The sequence below is a fragment of the Gymnoscopelus microlampas genome, assembly GCF_963454915.1.
Source record: "Gymnoscopelus microlampas genome assembly, chromosome: 10".
Lineage (NCBI taxonomy): Eukaryota > Metazoa > Chordata > Actinopteri > Myctophiformes > Myctophidae > Gymnoscopelus > Gymnoscopelus microlampas.
Window position 1 is genome coordinate 39457311 of NC_139947.1, and position 24558 is coordinate 39481868.

The window sequence follows — 24558 nt, forward strand, 5'->3', positions numbered from 1 at the left end:
CTGTTCCTCCAAGAATATGGATGCCAGGGTTCAAGTGGTTAATGTATTTAAAAAATAAAAAATAAAGTCCCTGTCACACAAAGCTTTGGCAGTCCCCTGCAGTATCTCTGAGTACCCCTAGGGGTCCCGGACCTCCTGTTGAAGATCCCTGCTCTACAGAACAAAACAGAGCACCAGGACTACCACTGACTATACTCAGAGGAGCATGGTGAAGGCCCATATAGGATAAGAGTGCGTGGACCCAGTCAGTCACCCCAGCATGGCATATTGTCCACTCTCCAGATGGTACCGGAGCATCCGGGCCCAATGTCCACAGTAAAATCCCCAGTGTTCATTCCAAATGGATAAGCGTTTGGTAATATTTTGTACTATCTCTGATACATGGATAATACACAGTGATGCTATGCTCATTTGAGAAGTGGTTGCACTCTCTATTTTAATGACGTGACGCGCACGTCGCTTAACACCTACAGTACAGGTCACACAATGGACAATTGATATGCATATAGGCTAATTCCTATGTTAATTAATGTACCGCGTGAGTCGGGAGCCTTTGTAAACTTTGATGAAGTGTGAATTTAAAGTAGTTTTAAATCTATGCGTGTGCCTGCACGTCCCCCTGGCCAAATAAGTGGTTGCACGGCGTGCAACCGCGTCCACTGAGCATTGCACCCCTGATAATACATACATGGATGGATAAAACACACTGAGAATGTTACTGTGTGACAGGTTCAGGCAGGGGCAGTCTCTATCCACTTGTCATAAAGACTCTTGAAGTCTTGGAGGTGATTGTGGACAGATACCTGCAATAAATAAAACAGTTAAAAACCATAAAATCATAAATAGAGGCTCACTCCCCAATGTTTACGCAGCCTGCCCTAGGCTGGACGAGTACTGGACACAGGAATGACTATCTTCAATAATTGCCTACTGTTCCGGGACTCATCCAGGCGAGAAATGAATCCATACTGCCTTAAGAGAGTCTGGCACTATTCATGTTAGCGACATGTGCCAAAGAAAACCCTTTGTGTGAATTATGTGATCAGATGATGGAAATGTGAGTTTTTCGTGTTCAAGAAATAATATATTTAATATATAATATTATTAGTACGATGACGACGATAGTCTAGTCACCGTAATAACATACAGTAATAGCCTAGGCTACTTGACTTGTGAGTGAGGGTTGGTGGTGAGAGGATACTCAGCAGGGGGCGACAGCGTGCAACAGATCTGAGGCAGAGGGAGAGCGAAAGATGGAAAGAGACGGTAAAGATATTTAAATTTTGACAGATGGAGGGGATGAAATAGAGAAAGGAAGATTGTGAGAGAGAAAGAGTGTGGAGGAAAGGGGTTGAGAGCTTGATAGACCAACCTGAAGAGAACGACAAAATAGATGAAGGAGAGGGGATGAGAAATTCATTTATCAGTGATAAACTGGGCATATCCTTAAATTCTATCCAACTGATGGCAAGCAATTTGATTATTGATAGAAAATGTGTTAATCCCCTAATGGTTTGTGTGTATTACTTCACTTTATAATGTTTTAAAACTTTTGTAACTAATTTGTGAGAATTACAACTGCCCTCGTATCATCACCTCATAGTCATAAGTTGACTTATTTCCTAGAAAATAATGAAGGCTCATGCACCTTTACACCAAATAATGGAATAATGTTTCATGTAATTCAGTCCGTTATCTGCTCAAGTGCTTATTGCTCTGTGATTATCTGAGAGTCATCAATAAAATAAAATAAAATAAGATAAAACCTCAATTTCAGCAGACCTTCTTGACCTTAGAGTTCTAGGGTTGACCTCAGTTCTCGCCGTCAGCAGCTCAACAAGGCACACATCAGACAACTTATACTATGGCTGTCTTGTCTTCCTGTCTGTCTTTGTGTCTCTGTGACAATGGGGGACATTCTAACCAAAATGATAGAGTGACATTCCAGGGGCTGGCCGCTGGGGCCAACTGTGATGTCACAGCTGCGGAATTCTGGGCGTCTAAGCCTGGAAGCCACAGAGAGAGAGAGAGAGAGAGAGAGAGAGAGAGAGAGAGAGAGAGAGAGAGATGGGGGGGGGGGGGGGGGGGTATATGTAGATGGAATAGCACAGACAGACAGGGCAAAATATTGTTGTTTAGTTACTACTGCAGTTAAAGCAGTCATACAGCAGTTATTGTATGTTTACTATACTACTGCTAGTAGTAGTTGTATAATGATAATTATTATTATTATTAGGCTGTTTTTATTATTATTGTTATTATTATCCTCTTGAGCAACGCTCAGACAGAATAAAGTGAACAATAAAACAATACATACAGTATTAACGTACACATTACAGCATTTTGTGCGTTTGCAAGTTCTCATTTATACGGTTGAGTGATTTTCCTGGCACTTTATTATAACTGATTCCATGTTTACTCTGTCGATTAGATGTTTCTTGGGGTGTGATCATGATTATTGAAATTACTAGAAATTCTTAAAAATTCTGGAACATTAAATGTTGTTACAGTATCTTCAAACTAAATTCCCATACAGTGAAACTAATTGCGTGGAAACAAACTGAAAATGAGGAACAGAGTTGATGTGGAAATACTGATTTATTGTTTGTAAGAAACTTGATTCAGCAAAGAGTATTTCTCAAAGAATATAACAAAAAAACAACAACAGCTCAAACAGTACACAAAAAGAGAGGAAGTAGACAAAATGGAGGCATGTGGCACTTGGCCCACAGTGTACAAGAATCTTGGCACTGATTGGTTGAATAAGGAAGGTCGAGAGGTCAGGGATCAGACAAGCACCACAGTAATTTCAAACTTATATTGAGACTTTTGTAGAAGATTTTTCCATTACACCTCTGTAGATGATGATAAATCATTACGTTCATTATAAAGTTTTGTTCATTCTTAATACTAACCACCAAGTCAATATTACATTGTCTCTCATATGGATACCGTTTCAGTGGGTACCTAAACCTTGTGGGCATCTCACCGTTGGCAGTTTTTTCAAAAACTTAAAAGAAAAAATAATAATAAATGTATGGTTTGTTAATTGGTCGGAAAGAATGTAGAGTATACACTGTATGATTTTAAGTTAACATGCACGTACATCATTATCAGACCTAAATGTACCCTTCAACTTCTTGTTTTATCCCCCAAATTACTGGATATCACAGGTTTTGTACTAGCAATGTGTAGCATTTGTAAACAAAAAAGAAAAGATTGGGCCTTAAATGTAAAAAATAAATAAAAAATAGGTGTAGATATGAAATCAAATATAGAATATAAAATAAATAAATATATGTTTTTTTTTAAACGGTGCCCAGTATTCTCAGCGGCCCACTGTTAACTGTAACACATAATACCCAGACGTGGAATTAGGTAGGTCATAACAACCTGAGCCAGTCGGAATGAGGTGCTGACTAACAGGTTCTTGAAATATAGCTATAATATGACCATGAGCTTCTTTAGGTATACTGTATCTGCTGAAGTAAGCAGAAAAATCTTCTACCAAAATAAAATGACAAACACTTCATAGAAACAAGAGCTCTTAAGGTATACGCACACTTCAGATAACCTGAATCAGACAAGAGTTTATTACTAGAGATTATGTTTAGTATTTTGTCTGCTGTCTGGTTGCCTTTTCACCTAGTCGGACACAAACGGAAACCATTACAAGCCAACAACATATTCAGTGGAGAATGGGAGGTAACATGTCATCGGGATGGAGCAAGCAGGACACTATGAAACGAGATTTGTCCTCCCCTTGCATTGCATAATAAAATACTCTCCTTCACTTAAGCTGAACTACACTACAATGACACAATGACTTCCTGACATATTTCAAGCACTGAAGATCTGAAATCCTATATCTAAAATTTCAAGTTTATAGGTAAAGGTTATTTCTGTGTCTCAGAAGCATCAGGGACAAGGATTATGATGAGTGTCTTTCAATCCAATTGATTTTCACCTCAGATTTTGTGTGTTAAACTCGTGTAGTGTGCGTCCAACCAGTGATAAAAAATGAAAGTAAATGAAGGTTTCCCAGAAGCAACTTCATACTAATACCAAAGGTTTCCCCACACAGGCAAACACCATTTGAAATTGCGCATGGGTTTCCAAAATACAATTTCGTTTCAACACCAGTTATAGTAAATGGTTCAGTCTCAACCAATTATAGAAAAGGAGGAATCTAAAATAAGCTATTACAGGATGTCTGAATGTTTTTAAACAACTTCATCCTTGTGTCGGTTTTAAGATATCCATCAACCAACAATCAAGAGGGAAAGTCCAGCTAATTAAAATTTGACTAATGAGAAGAAAATAACTTAAGTCAATTTTGGAAAACCCATACCCAAGGTCTCAAAAACTAAGTCACCATATCACAAAGCATTGAAAGCAACAAACATTTGTGCTTAAAATCAAATAAAACAAGAGTTTTTAACAACTCAATTATTTAACTGCTGTGCCCCCCCCCCGCCCCCCAAAGAAAGTTAGCACTATGATTATCTCAGCATCAAAGTTAAACTACACATTCTAGAAAGTTATGAATAGATCTCAAAGCTGAACCCAAATGGAGGTGTGTCTATAATCATGTTCTCTCAAGGCAACATACAGAGTTAAAGAATGTCAATCTAAAATATAACAAAACAATTCAAAACAACATCCAGGCACAATCTTCATATATTTTTTTGCACAACATTCCATCTTCCTGTTCTGTGATTTCAGTATTTGTTTCTATAAGGCTTGTGATAGCCTTTTATTTTGGTACCAGACAATTGTCAAACCGTTTATACTCCATCGTACAACGGTGTCACTTGCTGACATGAACTGTTTTTCAAGTTTGAAAATCTGTTCTTTAGGGCAAACAACACATCTTACTATGGAGTAAAATTAGACATAAAACTCCAACACAAAATGGTCACAATCCAGAGTCAGTTAATTATACAAGCCTACTGTTGTTGCTGAGTAACTGGTGATCCTATTCCAGCTTAATTATAACAGTGGATCTCAACTTTGGTCTTCGGGACCCAGAGTACTGCTGGTTACCATTCTATCCAGCCATCTAATCACAAAGTATGCTATACCAGGATCACCTGGTGATGGTATAGGTTCATTCTGGTGGATTAGAACTAACTTTGCACTCACAGTTGAGAACCACTGCTTCATAAATCAAGAGTATATTAGTATACAAGTTTCAGTACCCCACCATGCAATGGAGGTCCTCATTACATGTTGGCAATAGACAACAATTTATGCAGTGCTAGACAGTACATCTTGGGAATGCAGAAGGAATGACCTCAGCATTATTGCTTTAATCAAATAGGTAACATGGTATTTTAACATATTTCATTTACATTGCAGTGGGAATGGCTTTGTGAAATGCCATTTGCTGTCTGATTATGTGCCATGGAGGGCCTGTAGTCTACGGAGGACTTAATTCCTACCAAAATATTTAAATGATGGCTGATTTATACTTTGTTATACGATGGCGTCGCTCGCCAAAAATACCCTATCCGCAAGCTCACTAACGTGTTGCATCAAGTTCGTACATCTGCTATCTTCAGTGAGCAACACAGTCGTATGACAGAGAATAAATATAACATTATTAATCTCCCACACACACTAGCACCTGTGTGCAAATTAGTGACATGAACTGATGGGGTTTGGTTACCAGGGGTACTTCCAACCCTAGGTCAAAAGATGTATTTTATCACTCTGCAGCCAGTATGTTTATGCTTAATGTTTTGATAAGACAAAAGCCCTTTGACAAGAGCCAAACAGTCTCCAGTCAAAACTCAGACGAGCATAAAGTCATTACAGTTTGATTTCATTAGCATATGTATTTAATTTGTCTTAAAACTACAGCTTTGAATGCTAGTGTAACCATTTGTAACATGTTTGTTTCAAACCATTTTACAGAAGCCATTAAGTCTGTTTCAAACTAAAACATCCAAGATCCACCCAGAATACCTCCAATGTCCTTTATTTTCTGACTTCTGTCCGGAAAAGTGATTTAAAACCATATGAGGACTTCCTTACAATACTTTAAATCATAGTACAAACATTTGCCAAAAAGAGAGAATAGTATAAAGTCACACTTATGAAATTATGAAAAACGTACTTGTCATTAAAGAAAAGTGTATTCTTTTTTTTTAACCAGGAATAAGGCATTCGATAAACAGTTAACATCTCTGTCATCAAGCAACAGAGACAGGCAATTTCTAAAAGGAGATTGACTTTTTAGTCTCTAGATTACACACTTATAAAGAATTTGTTATTTTCAACACGTGGGTCTCATTTGGGGTACTATACATCTGTGCATCCTTTTGTGTATGTAAACAGCGGATTTCATGTACACTCGCCTTACATATGCTCAGATTTATGTAACAAAATTGCAGCAAACAACAATTTACATTACTATAAGGCAGGTTGGCAGAACTTTAAATGTCCCCAGAGGAGCAATTGGTTGTGTGGGTATCACTTAAGTTATGTAACAAAAATAACACAAATGTGAAGTGGTCCCAGATTAGAAGCACATTGAAGTGTTGAAAATGACACATCCGTTTTATAAACAGTGTCAACATAATTTCCTTAAGTCCACAGTACACAGCTTTCATGTTAAAATTGGCCACAAATCAAGGCTTGGAAATAGCAAAGCAGTGGGGGTGGGGGATAGACACTCGTATTCAGTGTACATTCCCAAAGAAGAAAACAACTTTGGTTCGACAGATTGGCAAGTCATTGATCCCATATTATTACTGAACACATGACAGGCTTGGAAACGAACAGACCAAAGCCAGCAGTTGAAAAGTCATGGAAGGAAACTGACATGGTTCTCGCCCGGTCACAGTGGCTGTTTGGACTCCAAAGCTAAGCAGTAACACATATTTTTTAACTATTACTATTTTACCACCAAAATATTTTCTCCATATAGTGGTTGGTTAGCTGCTACAGTGGCTGGTAGGGGAGACAAGTCTGGTGGTCAATTCTCGGCATCATTCATGGTAAATTATACTTGACATGTTTTCAACAGAATAAAGTCATTCAAACTTTTTTCAGTTGAACATTTTTTTCAACCAACACTTATCGAAAGGGTCACTTAATGCAGTATAAAATAGCCTTTAGTGTTGGTTAAGAGGGGTTTATTAAGGGTCACTTGTATAAAACCGTGCATATGCCTTAAAACAAGCACTCAAAGAGACGATAAAACATACAAAAAGATCATTCGTGATCTTGCAAATACTTTTCATTAAACATTGGCATATTGACCAAAAGGCTGCTGTCTGGAAAGGGTGGCTCAACAAAACAAAAAACAAGCAGAGTTCTTGGAGTTAAGAACTGCACATTTAAGAAAGAACCATCAGCAACAATCACAAGATGACATCTAGAACGCCAACATTGGGGGGAGGTGGTCCACAAAATTACAATATGTGGTAGACAGTGATAATAGTGAGGGGGGGACCTTATGTATAAAGGTGAATTTGTGGCTGATGGGGAGTCAAACATACAATGAAAACAATGACCTCTCAAAACCTAAGAAAGGACAAGGTCTTGCAAAAAAAGATAAAGTAGTAAATAAGTGTGAAAATGGGGGAAAAGGAGATAACAGACATTTTTTTCAATCTTTGTTGTCAAACACGCCGAAACCAAGACGGCAGCGCCAGAGTCAGGACAGAGGCAAGTGGAAGACCTTTACTGCTGCCTCGCCCCAAACCACAACTGAATGTCTTACACCCACCCCACATAATATATTACTTTTACTGACACCATTTCAGTTCCTGAATTTATTGAGCTAAATGGCTCAAAAGAAAAACGGGACACAAAATGGCCACCCACACAACAGCTGCAGATGGGAGCGGTGACAAGAGGAGACAAACGACAGTTAGTTTGGAACGAGTCTTCTTGACTTCAGACGGACAGTATGGTCTTCAGAGGAGGTTCATCACAACTGATTGGTTTCTAATTGATTTTGCACTTGAAAACACACATACACACACTCTCGCTCACACTCACACAGAAAACATTGTGTTTTGTTAAAGTCCAATATTTCAAGAAACCAGATGTTATATAATCTGGCTTTTGGGGAGGAGTGGGGTCTGAAGGACACAGGGAATGGGTTGGAACTGGAAACTTCTCACTGACAAGTGGAGTGTACTGGGAAAGAAAAGGCAGTGACTGAAATGAGTTGATTGCAGAGTAGGGCTGGAGTTTCCTATAAGATTTAACTGCAGGGGTTGAGGACACCGCAGGGGACCACATGTTGGCATCAGTGGTTTCCCAGCAGGGCTCATGGGTTCTCGATCACAGGTGGAAATATAACACATGGGTGTGTTGTCTTGGAGGTACCAGCTTGAAGTTTATGGGCATTACAGTAGGGTGGTGGGGGGTTGGGAAGGGATGGTGAAAATGTAGAGAAATAGGGTTGGTAGACCAGACCGGGGCTTTAAGTCTAATGGGACTAAAACTCCTCCTGTTCTTCTGACTCAGCATCTGGTATCACAAAGCCCTCCTGTGGAGAAAGAGAGAGACATTAGGTATTGAATGAATAGAGAGAGAGAGTGAGGATACGACCTGAGGTGGATCCAAACCTACAAGGTTTCATGTAGGGCAGTGACAAACTGCCAAAAAGGGCTTTAGTTCGCGAGATACCCCTACCAGAGGTAGCACCAAACACAACATTGTTTTGCCTCATCTCTAAGGCCTTCCATACATGAAATGGATGATCTTGTATAAAAATATCTTACTACGAAAGTGGTGAAATTGATATACAACACCCCAACTAAGCAAAGCCTGGCCGTCTGGGGGTTGAGGCATATTAACTCATGTAGATTCACAATGAAAGCACAGAGATTTAACTCAGTATGCAAGCTACATTTACACAAATGATATTGCTGGATTCAGTATAACCACACCTTTCCAACAAGTCTGTGTTTCATTAAGTAAGATCCATACGTCAAAAAGCCCACAGCAGAAGGCCTTAATGCATACTATTATTACTACTACTAAATGTTGCTCAACAGAGAGATGATGTTCATAAAACTGTCTCCATATACAAATGATATACTTTGCTTCAAAATAAAGGTATCTTATCATGCATCATGTAGAGCTACTCCAGTAAGACCACCATGGTTGCTGGATTCAGTATAACCACACCTTCCCAACAAGCCATCATGTGTGTTGCTATGGCAATCCATGTCAGAGTCACTACAAAGTAAAGAAAACATTCTACATAGACCTATTGTAGGTTTGTGTTCAAATGACTATATCTCCTATTTCCAGGGATGTCCTGGCTTCAAGTATGGCAAATGTCTTTTAATTATTTTTTGGGCTTTTATGACTTTATTTGACAGGACAGTAGGCTGACAGGATGGGGAGAGAGAAAGGGAGTGACACGCAGCAAAGGCCGTCGGGATCGGGAGTCGAACCCGCGACACACTGTAAGGCTACAGTGAGCCTAGGTGCCTGGACCGCTACGTAAATCTCTGAGCTTCCATTGTGAATCTATATGAGTTTATATGCTTCAACCACCAGCCGGCCAGGCTTTATAAAATATATATAAATTTGACCACTTTTGAGGTCAAATATTTTTATACAAGGCACAATCAATTTCATGTATGGGAGGCCTTAGAGATGAGGAAAAACAATGTTGTGTTTGGTCCTACCTCCGGTAGGGGTACCTCAAATTATCTAGGCCATTGTCACTAGGCTAATGTACAGTACTTGTGCAGCATAACTGCTTACTTAATGAAACACAAGGTTCCATTTACTTATTCTCTCTCTGATCAACAGTCCTTTGAGTCTGGAACATTTCCTTCATGCTGAATTCAAGAACAACAGAGCAATCAAAGAAAACAAAAAAAACTTTATTGGGAATTAATTATTATTGAGCAGTTTAGTTTTTTAGACAGGACAACGTAGAGTGACAGGAAGCTCATTGCAAAGCGTAGAGTGACAGGAAGCTCATTGCAGAGAGGTTAAGACATTCAACACATGGCTCTAGTCTAGCCAGAATCAACCTGAGAACATTGCAATGGTCAATCTGTAAACAACTGTCAGCTACAAACAGTTATCATTTGATGTCCATTTTTTTTACAGCGCATGCATAATCTACTTGACACCGGATTTTTTCCTTTTACGTAGAAAGTAAGAAAGCTGACAGGGATACACAATAGAAAGTCTCCAGACTAGTTTAACAGGACTATCTACTAAAAAACATGCTAGGCAATACAGTTAAAATACTATAGGACTAAAAGTCCTGAGGCAGAGCCAAGTTGCTCTACTGACAGTAGTTTAGTTTAAGGAATCGAAGACAGCTGCAGACTCACAGCTAACAGTCCGCAATCGCAGATCATTTTTTGCGTTTTTAATTTACAGCAGCAGCAGTCTGAGAAACTGACTTGTTTCGGCTCTTCAGGCCCTCATCAGCGTGTGCGTTATTATAAACGCAGACATTGCTTCTGTGAGTGTGGACCGTTTCTTAAGACAAGAGGCATTACAGTCCAACAGGGTTTCCTCAGCGTGGGATGTGGGAATGATTCTTGCTTTGGATAACTATACTCTCAATTTCACACACCACATGGCAATGCATCACAACCATATAGACAACATATAGGGAGAAAAACATTGCTTTGGTTGTTTAAGAATGATATTTCACTGCGACAAAGACTAGAGCCCCTAGAAGTCATATAGTAGAGGGCCACTATCACTTCAAACCCCATGTTTGTGGGGTAGAGAATGTCTATGATGCAAGAAAGAACTGAATCTCATGACTAACAAGGGATTTGAAATGACGTGTTAGCATACAGAATGACTAAAGGATTTTAACACAGCTGTGAAATACAGTTAAAAGTTTGTGATTTGAACTCTGAGATTTGGCTGCGAGTACGTTGGCTGTGACATACAGATGGAATGTCAGGGTTCTTGTGAACTCACATCTGTGGCGTAGAGGATGTCTATAATCCTCTGCAGGGTGGGGTCTCCCTCCCCTTCCTTCTCCTGGCAAATCAGCTCAATGTTCCGCAGCTTTCCAAAATAAAAGTCCCTCTCCTTCTCCATGTCCTGGATGGTGGACTTCAGCATGTCCACCTGAAGATAAAATAGGAACATGTAAAACAGAGGTTCCAACCCTTTTGCAGTGCAGAGCTACCAAATGTTACAATTTTATTTCACCAAAGCCCTTTACAATTAATGAATATTACACAAGAGACTAGTTCCTGTTAACCTGTCAGTCCAGAGCCAGAGCCATTGAGATGATAACTTCAGCCAATAAGCTAAATAAGACATTGTGACTTCTCAAACTGAATACCACACATAGAAAAACAAAACTTTAGTCATCTCAATGTCATTGCAACAAAGATATGATGATATGAAGATATGGTTTTAGATTTTATAACAGATTTAGCTACAATGTCTGCAAGCTTCAAATGCATTTATTAACTGTAGTGCTGTGACATAAAGACACCATGAGAATGTCAGAGTGAGAGTAGCTTCTAGTACACAGTCAAATCAACTGAGGTATGCCGTCATGCTCATTTGAGAATGGCTGGAGAGCCTATTTTCGACCAATCAGATTAGTTGGTCAGAAGAACTACCCGTTGTATCATGCAATACATTCACCCATTCCCACACACTGGGTACATACACACATGTCCGTTCGCGACCGTTTCGCGTCCGTTTCATACCGTTTCCGTTCGCCGGAAGTCCCATCCACTCCCATGTAAAAAAAAAAACGGGACCGTACGTTTTCGTTTTTTTTTTAACATGGGAGTGGATGAGACTTCCGGCGAACGGAAACGGACGCAAAACGGTCGCGAACGGACATGTGTGTATGTACCCACTGAGTCACCGATAACGGAGGAATCCATGCAAGGAACCAACCTGCCAATCGGGAGCAGTTAGGGTTTCAGTGTCTTGCTCCAGGACACTTCAGACATGCAGCCAGGAGGAGCCAGGGATCGAACCGGGAACATTCCAATTCCTGGACGATCGCTTTACCTCCTGAGCCACTGCCGCGCCTAAATATTCCAGACCGTGATATTTTGATTAGATTGGGGTCTGTGGAATTCAGTGTGCGGTATGCCAATAACAGCTCTATAAGTGGTAATAAACTGTCTGCTAAATGCTTAATGCTTATGTAAATCAAAATGGGTAGTGCCATCGTTTGGTTGGTGTGCGTACCCCAATACCAACAATAAATAAATAGTGTGCAAAAAAAACTAATGTAATATAAAATAGCTCCCAATTTTCTCCAGAGAACCACCTTCACACTGTTCTGTGGAGGAAAGAAAAAACCTGACCTCCTGCATAAGCTCTGCTTTATCGTCTCCGCCGACCCCCATCCCTGGCCTCCTGGCTCCGCTTGCCGTCATCTTGGGCGCAACCTTGGCGACAGGCGTTCTCTGAGGAGCTAAGGACAGAGAGACAGTGGTCAAAGGAAAGGAAAGACAAAAAGAAAGCATGTAATGTGTTGAGAAGGCTGGCTCTGGGACACCATTCTCCATTTAAAATATTATTCATTTAAGCCTCTTGGATTGCGAGAATTCCATGGCCAATACTGTGATATGTATAAATCAGTGTGTGAACCAACCTTGGTTGAGTGTCTTCTTGGGGGGCTTGTTGAGAGCTGACATGGGTGCGTTTGCGGGCATTGCGTCCTGTCCCTGTCGTGCCTCCACAGGGTCGTAAGGTTTGCCGTCATAGTTGGCATCAAAGAATTTCTTAAACCATTGCACATATTCAAAGTTGTCCTGGAACTTCCCCTTCACCAGCTTGTCCACTGGAATGATCTGTGAACAAGAAAAGGAAGATGAGAGAGGAAGCAGAAGAGCAGGATTGAAATTAAACAATTGGGTGGGTGAGGGGGGCATTTTATTGATTTATATATTCCACAATGGACCACAATTGAAACGAGCCTTTGGCTTTTTTGTGTCTCATCCATTTGCTCGTCGTACTGCTGTACTTTGAAAAATAAAATATTCAAATGAATCAATTGTGAAAAACAATTGCCGTTTTCCAGAAAAGAAATTGCCCGTCAAATAAACACATTAAAAAAATCTGAATTCAAACAGGAAAGTGGCAAATGAACGAACACACAGTACTGAACGAACATGTAGTTTCAATTAGTTGAATTATATTTTTGTTGTGCAAGAAGTTTCTTCCACTACTAGGGAAATTATTTGGCGTTTTTGAAAGGACAATCAATGAGGTTACTTGTGATTGTGTGCATGTGAACTTTCGCAAATGTTTTTTCTGCAGACACAAGTTGCCCTGGTGGATCACAAAGTAAGAATCCATACCCTACAAATTAGGCTATAGTCCTTCCTGCAGCTGACTCCAGTTCAAACCAAGGCACTAAACTTCGTTTTCCCCTTCTCTCTCTCTCTTTTCTCCCAATTTATTAGTTATGCCAATTCCCAGTTTTCCCCCTCATGCGTAAACCCAGTCATTGCTGACCACTACAGATGGTCATGTTGGAGTTGTAGAGGACGCAGAATCCCTCATAGTTTCGCACCTCGATGAACAGGAGCCCTGAACAATCCTTTAAGAGTCGGTAGTTCAGTGACAGACTCACCCTCACCACCCAGCTTCCCACCAGCTATCACAAATGTGTTTGCTGGAGTGCCCGGCAAAAATGGTGGCACCATGGAAGATTCTAACCCCTTGTCTCTGTGGTGGTTGCCTGGGACTTTACCCTTGCATTCACCCGGATGCCCACCTTCCCGTCGCTCTCTCTCACACACCCCGTTTTGGCAGCTAATGAGTAGCTGGGACCTAATTAGCAGCTCACAGAGCTCTGTTTGAAATGCCAGCTAGGTTGCCAACCCACCCTCACTACTGGCACTGGAAAAATAAACACCAGCCTGCCAGAATGGGATACACACACAGACCGACACACACTCAACCCCTAATGTTGTGGACAGACACACATCCATACTGTGTCACCGACAACATGTACAAATCCAGCATGCACGCACATGGTAGATAGTGTACATGTCAGGTAGACATGCACACACACGTCACAGAAAATAAATTATGAAAGGTAAGAGAAAGGGAAGGGGAGAGTGGAGAGAATTAGACCTTAACCGTGTCGACCAATGCAAAAACATTGTGATTACATGGCATACAGGCTGAGAAAATGCAATTTTCCAGTCCCATTTTGGACATATTATAGGCAAACATTTTCAAAAGTTAAAAAAACCCACTGAGCTTGTAGATTGGCCATTTTTGAACAGGTCATTAATTAAAGTAATAATTAATTACTTTAATAATTAAAGTAAGTAATTAATTAAAGTTCAATATTTTCATATATTGAATGTGTTTTAATATAAAACTATTATCTACAAAAAAGTGATTTATTTTATTGGTTTGCTTATAAGTTAAATGTTCTCAAATAGAAACTTTAATCAAATCTAAGTTTTTCCGAACCAATTAGAAACTTCTGCATAAAATATTGGTGAAAACATCAGTAATCTTTGGGCTAGGACTCTCAAAAACCAGGATCGGCAACGGACACAGATCTGTCATCGGTTGGGCTCTAGAACCAACTACAGAAGTCCAGCGTAGGCCATAATGCGAAGGTTGATTGTTTGTTTGTCTCAATAAACAAGCATTTAACCTTCAAGTGTAAATGACTTCTGTGCTTGCGATTCTTCAAAAATACAGACTTACTGATGGTCAAAAAACACAGGCTGTACTTGAACATAACCTGGATCCTTGTCGGAAGTGTGTGATGTTATGTGTGGTTTCGGTTGAGGACTATTCTATATCACTGCCAGTGCCGCCAACAGAATTTGTGTTTTTATTCTCAGTGCTGAGGGGAGTGACGCAACCCTGACGGGATAAACAGAGGAATCCAAAGCATGATATAAGAGATGACAGAGCGGTGAAAAGGAAGAACACAACATCTAGTCAGGTCTGAACACATGACCTGACTAGATGACAAAGGAAGCCCTGCTAGCAGAGAGGATCAGTCAGCACCGAGTCTGGCTGAATGCTAACAGTAGTAGAATATATTGTTGTGTCAGGGAGGGATATTAGCCAGGAGGCCAGGAGTCAAATGCTGGGAAAACAGCTGCGGAACTTAAAAAATATGTTTCTATTAATTTCTCTGTTTCGTCAATCCATTCAGGTTCTATTTGTCTACTTTATCAGACATATTGAAGAAGGTGAGCAATGTTGAATAAGAGATCACATTCTATTCTTAGCAAGCATGTTCTTCACGATAAGCTGGGACCAGCTCTCGGTTTGCACTTGACATTTCTGACCCGACTGACAAGAGTGGCTTATATTAGCTGGTCGCAGCTAAAAGGCAAGTTAATATTCAGGTTTGATAACAACAACATTATCAAACTGAATTTTAGGGTGTATTAACCAAAGTGGCCAATGTGTAAGATTTGGAGATCAGGGGAGGATAGGAGAGAGGAAAGGAGACGAGATGTATTGTAATCTGCATGTTAGCACTAAAAGTAAAGGAGCAGTAAGGAAGTTGTTGTTATGTGTAGTTTGCATGTAAGCAGTATTAGGAAGGAGATGGTACAATGTGTAGTTTGCATGTTGGCAGTAAGGACGGAGGATAATGGTACAGTGTATAGTTTGCATGAAAGGAAGGGGATGGTACAGTGTATAGTTTGCATGTTAGTAGCGCTGCCCTACAAAGTTATGGAAGCAACATTCTTGGCAGCTTACTTTGTCGACTCCCATCTTCTTGAAGGAGGCCTGCAGGAGTTTGAAGTTGTGAATGTACTCGTGCTCCAGCTTGGCACCGAATTTGACTTTCTTCAGAGGCACAGAGTTGGGAAAAAGCATGTCCATGAACTGACAGTAGGCACCACCTACACAAATGAGACAAACGGTCTTAATGAGGTCGGAACAAAAATAGGCTCATTCAAAAGAAATATTAAGACAGACATAGAATTGGAACGAGAACCACTCTGTGGTTGTTTTATAGGGTATGACCAGCAGGGATTAGGGCAGCTGTGCGGATGTCCACTTCACTGACCTTGGCACACCCCATTTTGTTTTGAATAGCCAAACAAAATATCATGGACAGATGTCTTTTCCAATCGCCAGCATGCAAAGGCAGATTCACTTATTGTTACAAAACAGGACAATCTAATACAGGACAACCTAATAATACAATTTTAGTTTTACTTGGGCTAGTTTGGGTCTAAGATTTTATTTCCCCCCACAACAAAGATCTCCATAAGAAATAAATACAAAAATATAAAACTGCAATTTTATTTAGCACTAATCCTTTCCAGCCCACCATTCAAAACATTGGTCACTAACCCATCATTTCTACTTTTGGCATGAACAGATTCTCAATAGTCTACAATACAGCAGTGAAACGTGATCTTATGCATTTGTTGGGGACTGGTGACTGATAGCCGTGTTAGCTCACTAGGCCACTACATCATGACAAAGCAATCTGCTCCCCTGAGCGTGATCACAGTCTTTTCCCCCCCATAATCTGGTTTCCTCTACACAGTAAAATTGGGAAAGACATGGTATAAAAAGAGAACATGCAGTCATTCAAATGTTTTGAGGTAGAAATAATTTCAACTAAAAAAAAGATTTATAAAGTATTTTTTTTGTATACATTTTATTATGACAGACTGATCCCTAAAGAGAATATCTGATGTCTTTTATTCAAAAATGAGAGCCTTGACACATGACACCTGTTCTGACAGTCATTGACAGTACAAAATGAAAACACATTAAGGGTGCTTTTTGTTGGCAACAGGTCATTTAGGTCCTTGGTTAACCAAATGACAAAGAAATCTATTCCTTTGGGGGTGATGTAATCTCTTTGTCCTTTTCCAGTATCGGTTCTGTTTCTTGTCCAGGACCACACAGGGACAGACATGATTCAGTAACAGTCAAAATCTATTACACTCAACTCCACAATTGCCCTTCGATGTCTAATCAATGTTTAATGTTACATTCGCAATCCAATATTATGATTAGACACCTGCATGCCCTACCAGGGCTTGGTATAGTTGCAGGCTACCTTTTAATCCAACTGTGCTGGAATGAAATGTAATGCAAATCATCAGCTTTGATTGGTGAAACTCAGGGGTTGGTGCCAAGGGTTGCCCTATTTTCCGGGGCAATTGAGTTTGCCTTCTGGATGGCCGGAATGGCAAGTAGGTATTTGCGTTTTCCCCCCGCTATTTTGACTCTGAGGCAACCTTTTTTGTTATACTATTTGCACAACATGAGATATCTGTCCATAAACACTATCGAACAGCCCCGTTCTCTGTCAGAGTGCACTCTCTCTTCAGTCTCTGTCAAGCAAAACATGCAGTGACCAGACAAACGGCAACATGAGCGAGTGCGTGAGCAGGAAAGAAAGTGATTAAGAGACATGTTTCAAATCCATCTATCCTGACCTGCTGCAAGCAACAGCGAACTGAGTAACAATGTCAAGTTTCACCCGTCAAATATTCATGCGATGTGTCCGCAGTCGAGCGAGTGTACGTTCCCCAAGTCCCGGGCCGTGTGTGTGTGTGCGTGTGGGCACGTAGCTTGATGCAGCGGAATATGCCTCCTTATTTACAACCCTAGTTAATTTGACCTGGCTTAGTCTCGATGTGATAGGCGACTCTACATATTAGCGAGATAAAACAAGTTCTGGTACCTTTTTTTCTCCCACCTATTTTGCATAGTGACTAGCACACTCGTTCCACCAGTAATGGTGACCCCACCAAATGCTCCTGTACAATTATTAATTCTCAGGCAATTAGAACATGACCTATACTTGCCCGATGTGCGAGTGAGTTTGAGACCTCAACCGACTCGTTTCTTTTGTTGTTGTGAAAGGTCAAGTTGACTGGCTCTTAGGGGTTTGTATACCACAGATGCCACCAATAGCGCACAAATCTTTACTTGATGAAACTTCAGGCCATACGATAGTGAATGTTAGAGACATCCATCAGCGAAAAGCATTTATATTGGGGGCAGCACTGTAGTAGCTCAGAAGGTAGAATGGCCGCGTGTGGGAATCAGAAGGACCCCGGTTTCGATCCGTGGCCTTGTCCCTGAGCGAGACGCTCGTTAAATCTGAGCGAGCCACTGCTGGGTCAGTAAAGAGAAGTAATTTATTTCCCCTCAGGGATCACTACAAATCCTCTTTTCCATATTTTATTGTCAGACCTACTTGCAAGCAAGCAATTCAAATGTAACATATGCCTTATTTTATTCCTGACTAATCCAAGACCAAAATCATTTCAAGAGGCAAAACTGGATTAGAACATGTGAGACATGGAAATTCAATACAAAGAGTGCTTCACTGTTGGACCTTTAGACATACAAGCATTTCACAACTTCCCCCCTCTCACATACAACAGACTGTCAGAAGGGAAGTTATGGCTTTAATAGGTTTTCATTATCTATCTCATCTGGGTCATCTGGAGCTTGACATTTGTTGACATTTGTTCTGCACAAGACTAGTATGCACACAGACACACCCACAGACAGACACATAGCCACAGACAGAAAGGCGGCAGTACACTCATAGACAGAAACTGACTCTTTCACTCAGAAATAACTGTATACAATAACTGTATACAGGGTCCCCACACATTTTTAGCAATGAATTTCCAAAACTTTTCCAAAACTTTTCCAGAATATTTAGCTCAATTTCCAGGCCTATATAACAATCATTCGGCGCAATAATGTGTCTCTTACTCCTATGTAGAATGCCCAAAGATAGGCAGTGTAGCAAAAATAAAGTTTGAGACATACATTAGGCTGCCGTAACACAGCCCGTTCGGCGAAAAACTACTTATGTTACATATTTCGTGTAATATTATTCATGTTTATGAAAATGTTTTGTTTTAACAAAATCAATAGCCAAAAACAATGCATAGCCAAATATTTTTCCAGGACCCTTGATAAATTCCAGGACCTTTGATGATGTTTGATCAATTTCAAACCTTTTCCAGTACTGGATTTAAAAAAAACAAAAATTCAAAATATTTCCAGGAATTTCATGACCGTGGGGACCCTGTGTATATGATACTGTAAATATAACCGTACACAATAACTGTATAGGATACTGTAAATGCATGAATGTAATGGATCCATAGACACCCTCACACACTCCTTACCTGAACATAGCATTTCTATTTTGGTGAGGTTGATTTGTAGCGATTCATTGATCCAGGCCAGCATGTCATGACGACTTAAGTTCTCACTGGTCACTGATGTGGAGTACACGTTCACCGCCATCTGTGGACACAGAAAGGATGACCTTATGTTAAGGGATAAAAATCATATAGTTAAATTACAGAACCACCCTCTTGTACCTCCCCTGTACCGTCTGTTCCTCTTCTGTCTCCCCCTCAGCTTTCCTACTGTCCGTCTCTCATACACTTTCTCCCCCTCAGCTTAACTACTGTCTGTTTTTCCTACAATGTCTCACATCTCAATTTTCCTCCTGCTGATATATTGTCCTCTCAGGTTTTCTACAGTCAGTCTCACCACATGCTTAAGTTCCTACTCGTGAACATTTCCCATTTTGTTCGTTGCAGCCAAGCCAAGCTGGAGACACCGATGCAAATGAGTGTTTGCCAACAGGAAGTCCTCCTTTAAATGTAACATAACATTGTGGGGTAACATTCATCACCTGTCTCATTGACAAAACTGATAGATAAAAAATTAGGATTTTACTGTGCATGTACGCCATGTAGTCAAGTTGAATATTGTATAAGATTTGCACACTGCACAACACAATGTGCGTCACAGGAAACGCATGTAACCAAATATGCAAAATAGTGCAAATCTTCAAACAAATGAAAGAACAATACATAACATTCATGAAACAATAGGGAGTCACTCACAGTAGAGGTGAGATGTTGGGATATGAACTCAGTCAGGATGGGGGGGGGGTACGTATTTGTTTAACCCATTAAAATCTGGAAAGCATCCATTTAGATTTTTGCGTTGGATATAAAAAGAATAGCAGCCATACAACCTCGCAGCCCAAAGTTTGTTCATCTGCTATTTTCAAACTTTTTTTTTAAATCTTGAAGGCGTGAGACCTACTGATCTAGAAGGCATTTGTAGAATCGGCCTCAGGTCTTAATGGTTAATACAAACATTGGTTAAGGTAACGGCTGACAAGGAGCATGTACAGTACTGTACAAATAAACATTACTGTAGGTAATTGTGAAGTGAGATTTCTCCAATTTGGTGCAGTAAATTGTAAACATACGTTTACCAATGATAGAATGTGACCTTGTCACATTGGTTTGAAAAGAAAACGTGAACTGACCTATTGAAAGCATTCGTTTGGTGAAAGGTCAAAGTTCAGAGAAATGTGTGTTGATAATATTTTAAATTTTAACACCAGCATTACAAATTAATTGCGATTAATTACAAAGCCTCTAATTAATTAGATTTTTTTTTTAATCGAGTCCCAGCCCTGTATATTATACCATTATATACTGCATACACATTATTGCTGTACTATATTATATTATCATATAATATCTTACACTATTATATGTGCTACTATTGTTATTGTTACTACTTGCACTGTATCTCTTTCTGTCTCTCCTCTGTCTCTGTCTCTCTCTCTCTTCTTTCCCCCCCCCCCCGACACGGTCGAGGCAGAAGGCCGCCACCCTAGAGCCTAGGGTCTGCCTGACGTTTCTTCCAGTTAAGCGGGAGTTTTTCGTTGCCACTGTCGCAAAATTGCTTGCTCAGGGGGGGTGTCGGGTCTCTTCTCTACATGTAAAGTGTCTTGAGACAACTTGTTGTGATTTGACACTTTAATAAAATTGAATTGAAAATGAATGTCACACACCCCCTAGAGGCAGTTTGCGCATCCTAGTGGGCGCACGCACTGTGGAACATTACAGTATGATGCTATCCCTTTGTCAAAAAATATATATTTTATCATCACATAACCTGATCAAGCAGGTTGTGTCACTACTCACTAGCAGAGGCAAGAAGTGCTACAGGCACAACCGTTAAATCAAATGGAAGAAGAATATCCTGATGTGAATGCAAATGTTCAGCTCTCAATTATTCTCCAGTTTATTGGGTACATGTACATTCAGCGACTGATGTAAACACACTGCATCTCTTGAACTATTGTTTGTGTGACTTAGCATGAGCACCAATGTAAAAAAGAGAAACTGAAAGGGCTGGTGCACCTCACTAAGAAATATATTATTACGTTCTTATCCTGTCAGAATGTCTTTTGTGTTAACTATATATGGGTCGCAAGTTAACGATCACAGTTATTCGAGCTAATTAGCACTATTTTTTGAACATTTTAGAAAGTATATTAATAAATATATGGCCTGTTTTGGCCTTGGTATATTTAGTTTGATTATTGGTAGCAGTCATTGTTAAGTGTCCCCCAGGGGTCTAGAACAGCCTTTTTTTCAATATCACTGACAATGGCCAATCTACAAGCTCACGTTTGGGCCCAAGAATAGGGACACTAGGGTTCATGTGGTTAAAGGTTCAAAATGTAAACAGTTAATTTCAATGACTGGAGTGTAGCAACGGTAAACCAACACTTTAAGGAGTATGTTTTCTGAACAAACCTTTAATACAGGCCAGGGCAATTTTAAAATATTTTTGGCTTGGGGTTTATTTTTCTCTATTATTTAGATCTTTCTTCTCGTCTTCTTTGTACACCATTCCTTGGTGCAGCAATTACCAAATTAACTCAAAGATCAATAGCGTACTTTATAATTTGCTGTAATACCCAGAGCATACCGATACGATGACTTAAGGCAGTGGTTCTCAAACATTTTCATTTCAAGGATGCCCAAATTAATATACATTTGGTCGGAGTCACCATTTGAAAATATTTTCTGCCAGGGACCCCCATAAGATTAAAACCAAATAGCATTTCCAATGCATTGCATCACGTTGTGAGCTTTGAGGACCACTGACTTAAAGGTTTAAGGCAGCAGTCACATGAATACCTCACTGGGCAGTGTGCACATGCATGCACACACACAGCGCACACATGCATGCACACACACACACACACACACACACACACACACACACACACACACACACACACACACACACACACACACACGTGTGTTAATCCATAAAGACACTTAAGGCCAAGACATGGATACCAAACAATTACATATAGACATACATCTGCAATCTGCATGTTTTTCGTTTTTTGTGTAAACTTACTTTATTAAAATAATCAAACACTTACACATTCAGTGCTGTGCACAGATACACACACACAGAATCCATATTAACATGGCCATGCATTATGCTACAGTTAGACACATATGTATATAATGACAGACTCCATGTGAGGAGTAGTCAGGCCTGTAGTTTAGCACAGCAGACATTTATTCAGAGTCATTGCTCATCTCTCTACTGCCCTAGGCTGTAGAGGCCAGCTATTTCCTCAACAGCTGTATGTGATGGCCGAGGGGGGCTTTGCCAAAATAACAGTTGTCTCAGGACTATTGAAAGATAGATCATGTTGTGCATCATGTATGATCGGGGTATTGCATGGGTGGTATACGAGTATCCAATGTCCTGTGCTGAGATTACATGAGAAATTCCAAGCAACAACCTAGAGTGATGATAATGACAATAATGAATGGGATGCATTAATTCAAGCCAAATACCCCCATGGCCATGTTGTCAATCTTCTGTGTCAGTACAGCAGAAGTAATACAGTGGCGATTAATACCAGGAAACACTGAACACACTTAACATGGTTAATTACTATGACTATATCCACCATTAGTCTACCGGCCTATGATTGATCCGGTAACCATTACGCAAACACCTTCTAGGACAGCTCTTACTCGGAGCTACTATGTCAATATTGTATTGGTTGGTGCAAGAAAGAGTGACCAAGTTAGCGGTTAGCTCACTTGATACAGCAGTCAGACCTCAGACAGACAAATTGCGACAGGCCTACTTTCATCCACTTACAAGCTAATTTGTTAACAGACTGCCCCACTTTAGCTACCGGGCAAGCAAACTATGCCAGTAGGTACCCGGTTGGTTTTGTTGCCCTTGAGTTAGCTCAATGGTTCGGACGACTTTAGACAAAATTAATTGCATCCTTGCGAGTGAGTGGCGGAACACACCACTAGTGTTGGCTAATGCTAGCCAGCTAACTAGCCCCGTTTGGAACCTCACCTCTTCACGATAGCTTCGAGATGAGGTCCCGCTGTCTCGGGTCCAGTAAGAGGCAGAGTCCGTCCAAATGCAGTGAAGATCACCCTTTTAGCAACATCGTATCCAAAAACTAAAGGTAGCCCGAGAAACCTACAGATGTTTGCAATTTCACCGGAAAGTAAAAGTTTACCGACGGGGTTGAAAACCCGTTTAAATCGATTATTTAGTCAGCCTGTGCCATGTTTTCCCATCCAACCCGGAAGAACCCCCCGACGGCAGGTGCCATGTACTGCTCCCGATTCGACTACAATAGGAAAACATGGCACAGGCTGACTAAATAAACGTTTTAAACGTTTTTTTCCAACCCCGTCGATTACATTTTACTTTCCGGCAAAATTGCAAACATTTGTAGGTGTCTCGGACTACCTTAACTTTTTGGATACGATGTTGCGAAAAAGGTGATCTTCACTGCATTTGGACGGGCTCTATCTCTGCCGGGACACGAGACAGGGGGACCTCATCTCGGAGCTATCGTGGAGAGTGTCAGCAGAGTGAGGTTCCAAACGGGGCTAAACCGTCCTATGGTACCAAGCAGCGGACTATGCTAACGTTGGCTTATAATAAGAGAAGGAAACTCGTTTCACTCGTGTCACGGATTGATCTCCCAACATGAACCACCAGTCAGTGGGAGAATTCAACCGTCCATCTGAAAACCCCGCCCAAGTCGCTTCACTCGGGCACCAAAACGGACGCTTACTGGTTACACGAACACTGTTGACCCACACAATTCAGTAACACAAGATGTCGCCCTGATCCTTGCGTTCCTAAAACATGCTTTGTTTAAGCCTTGAATCATCAACATAGGTGTAAAAATACATCTATGATAGTCTTGGTCCAAGGCTAGTTTAGTGTTAGAATAGAAATCGGACTGGGAAATAAGTCAACATTTCCCACACGTGTCATTAGAATGCAGTCTTATTGTAAAACAAACGCCAAACAAATCATTTCACGGTTAACGCAACAAATATCTGGAGGCACAGCGTTCGATAGGTCACAGATTGCGGTGTTACAAGGCCTATACATTCTGCGCCCTTTCGCCAGCTCCCAGACAGGCAGACAGTGGATGATGAGCTAACACGGCTAACTAGCCGTTTCCCATGCCGGCAAATAAATGTTCCGGGTAAGACTAATAGCCGCAGTGGCACGTACCTTTGATTTAGATGTCTTTCACAGTCTCTCGGAGTGGATGATTTAATCTTGTGACGCTATAAACATCCAAACTCCAACCTCTAGCTACAGATAATGTGAAGAACTGCTGGTCTTTTCTTCTCCTCTGTCTAGTTGGGTTGGGTAGCGCAGCAGCAAGACACTTATGTGCGGTGTTGCCAGATTTTGTGAGAGAAATAAGCAACCCAAAAAACAAAACAA

At 40.5% G+C, this 24558-nt stretch overlaps 1 protein-coding gene across 1 annotated transcript; it reads right to left on the bottom strand.

The window, feature by feature from the left end:
* Nucleotides 1–4662: 4662 nt before the first annotated feature.
* Nucleotides 4663–24495, bottom strand: mapre1b (microtubule-associated protein, RP/EB family, member 1b). The gene is made up of 7 exons (XM_084069548.1): nt 24340–24495; nt 19110–19230; nt 15685–15830; nt 12587–12785; nt 12297–12406; nt 10933–11085; nt 4663–8509 (listed from the first exon to the last, which is right to left on the bottom strand). Exons 2-7 carry the CDS (start codon nt 19228–19230, stop codon nt 8459–8461), a joined length of 780 nt encoding a protein of 259 aa, XP_083925674.1. The 5' UTR covers nt 24340–24495; the 3' UTR covers nt 4663–8458.
* Between the last annotated feature and the right edge of the window lie 63 nt (nt 24496–24558).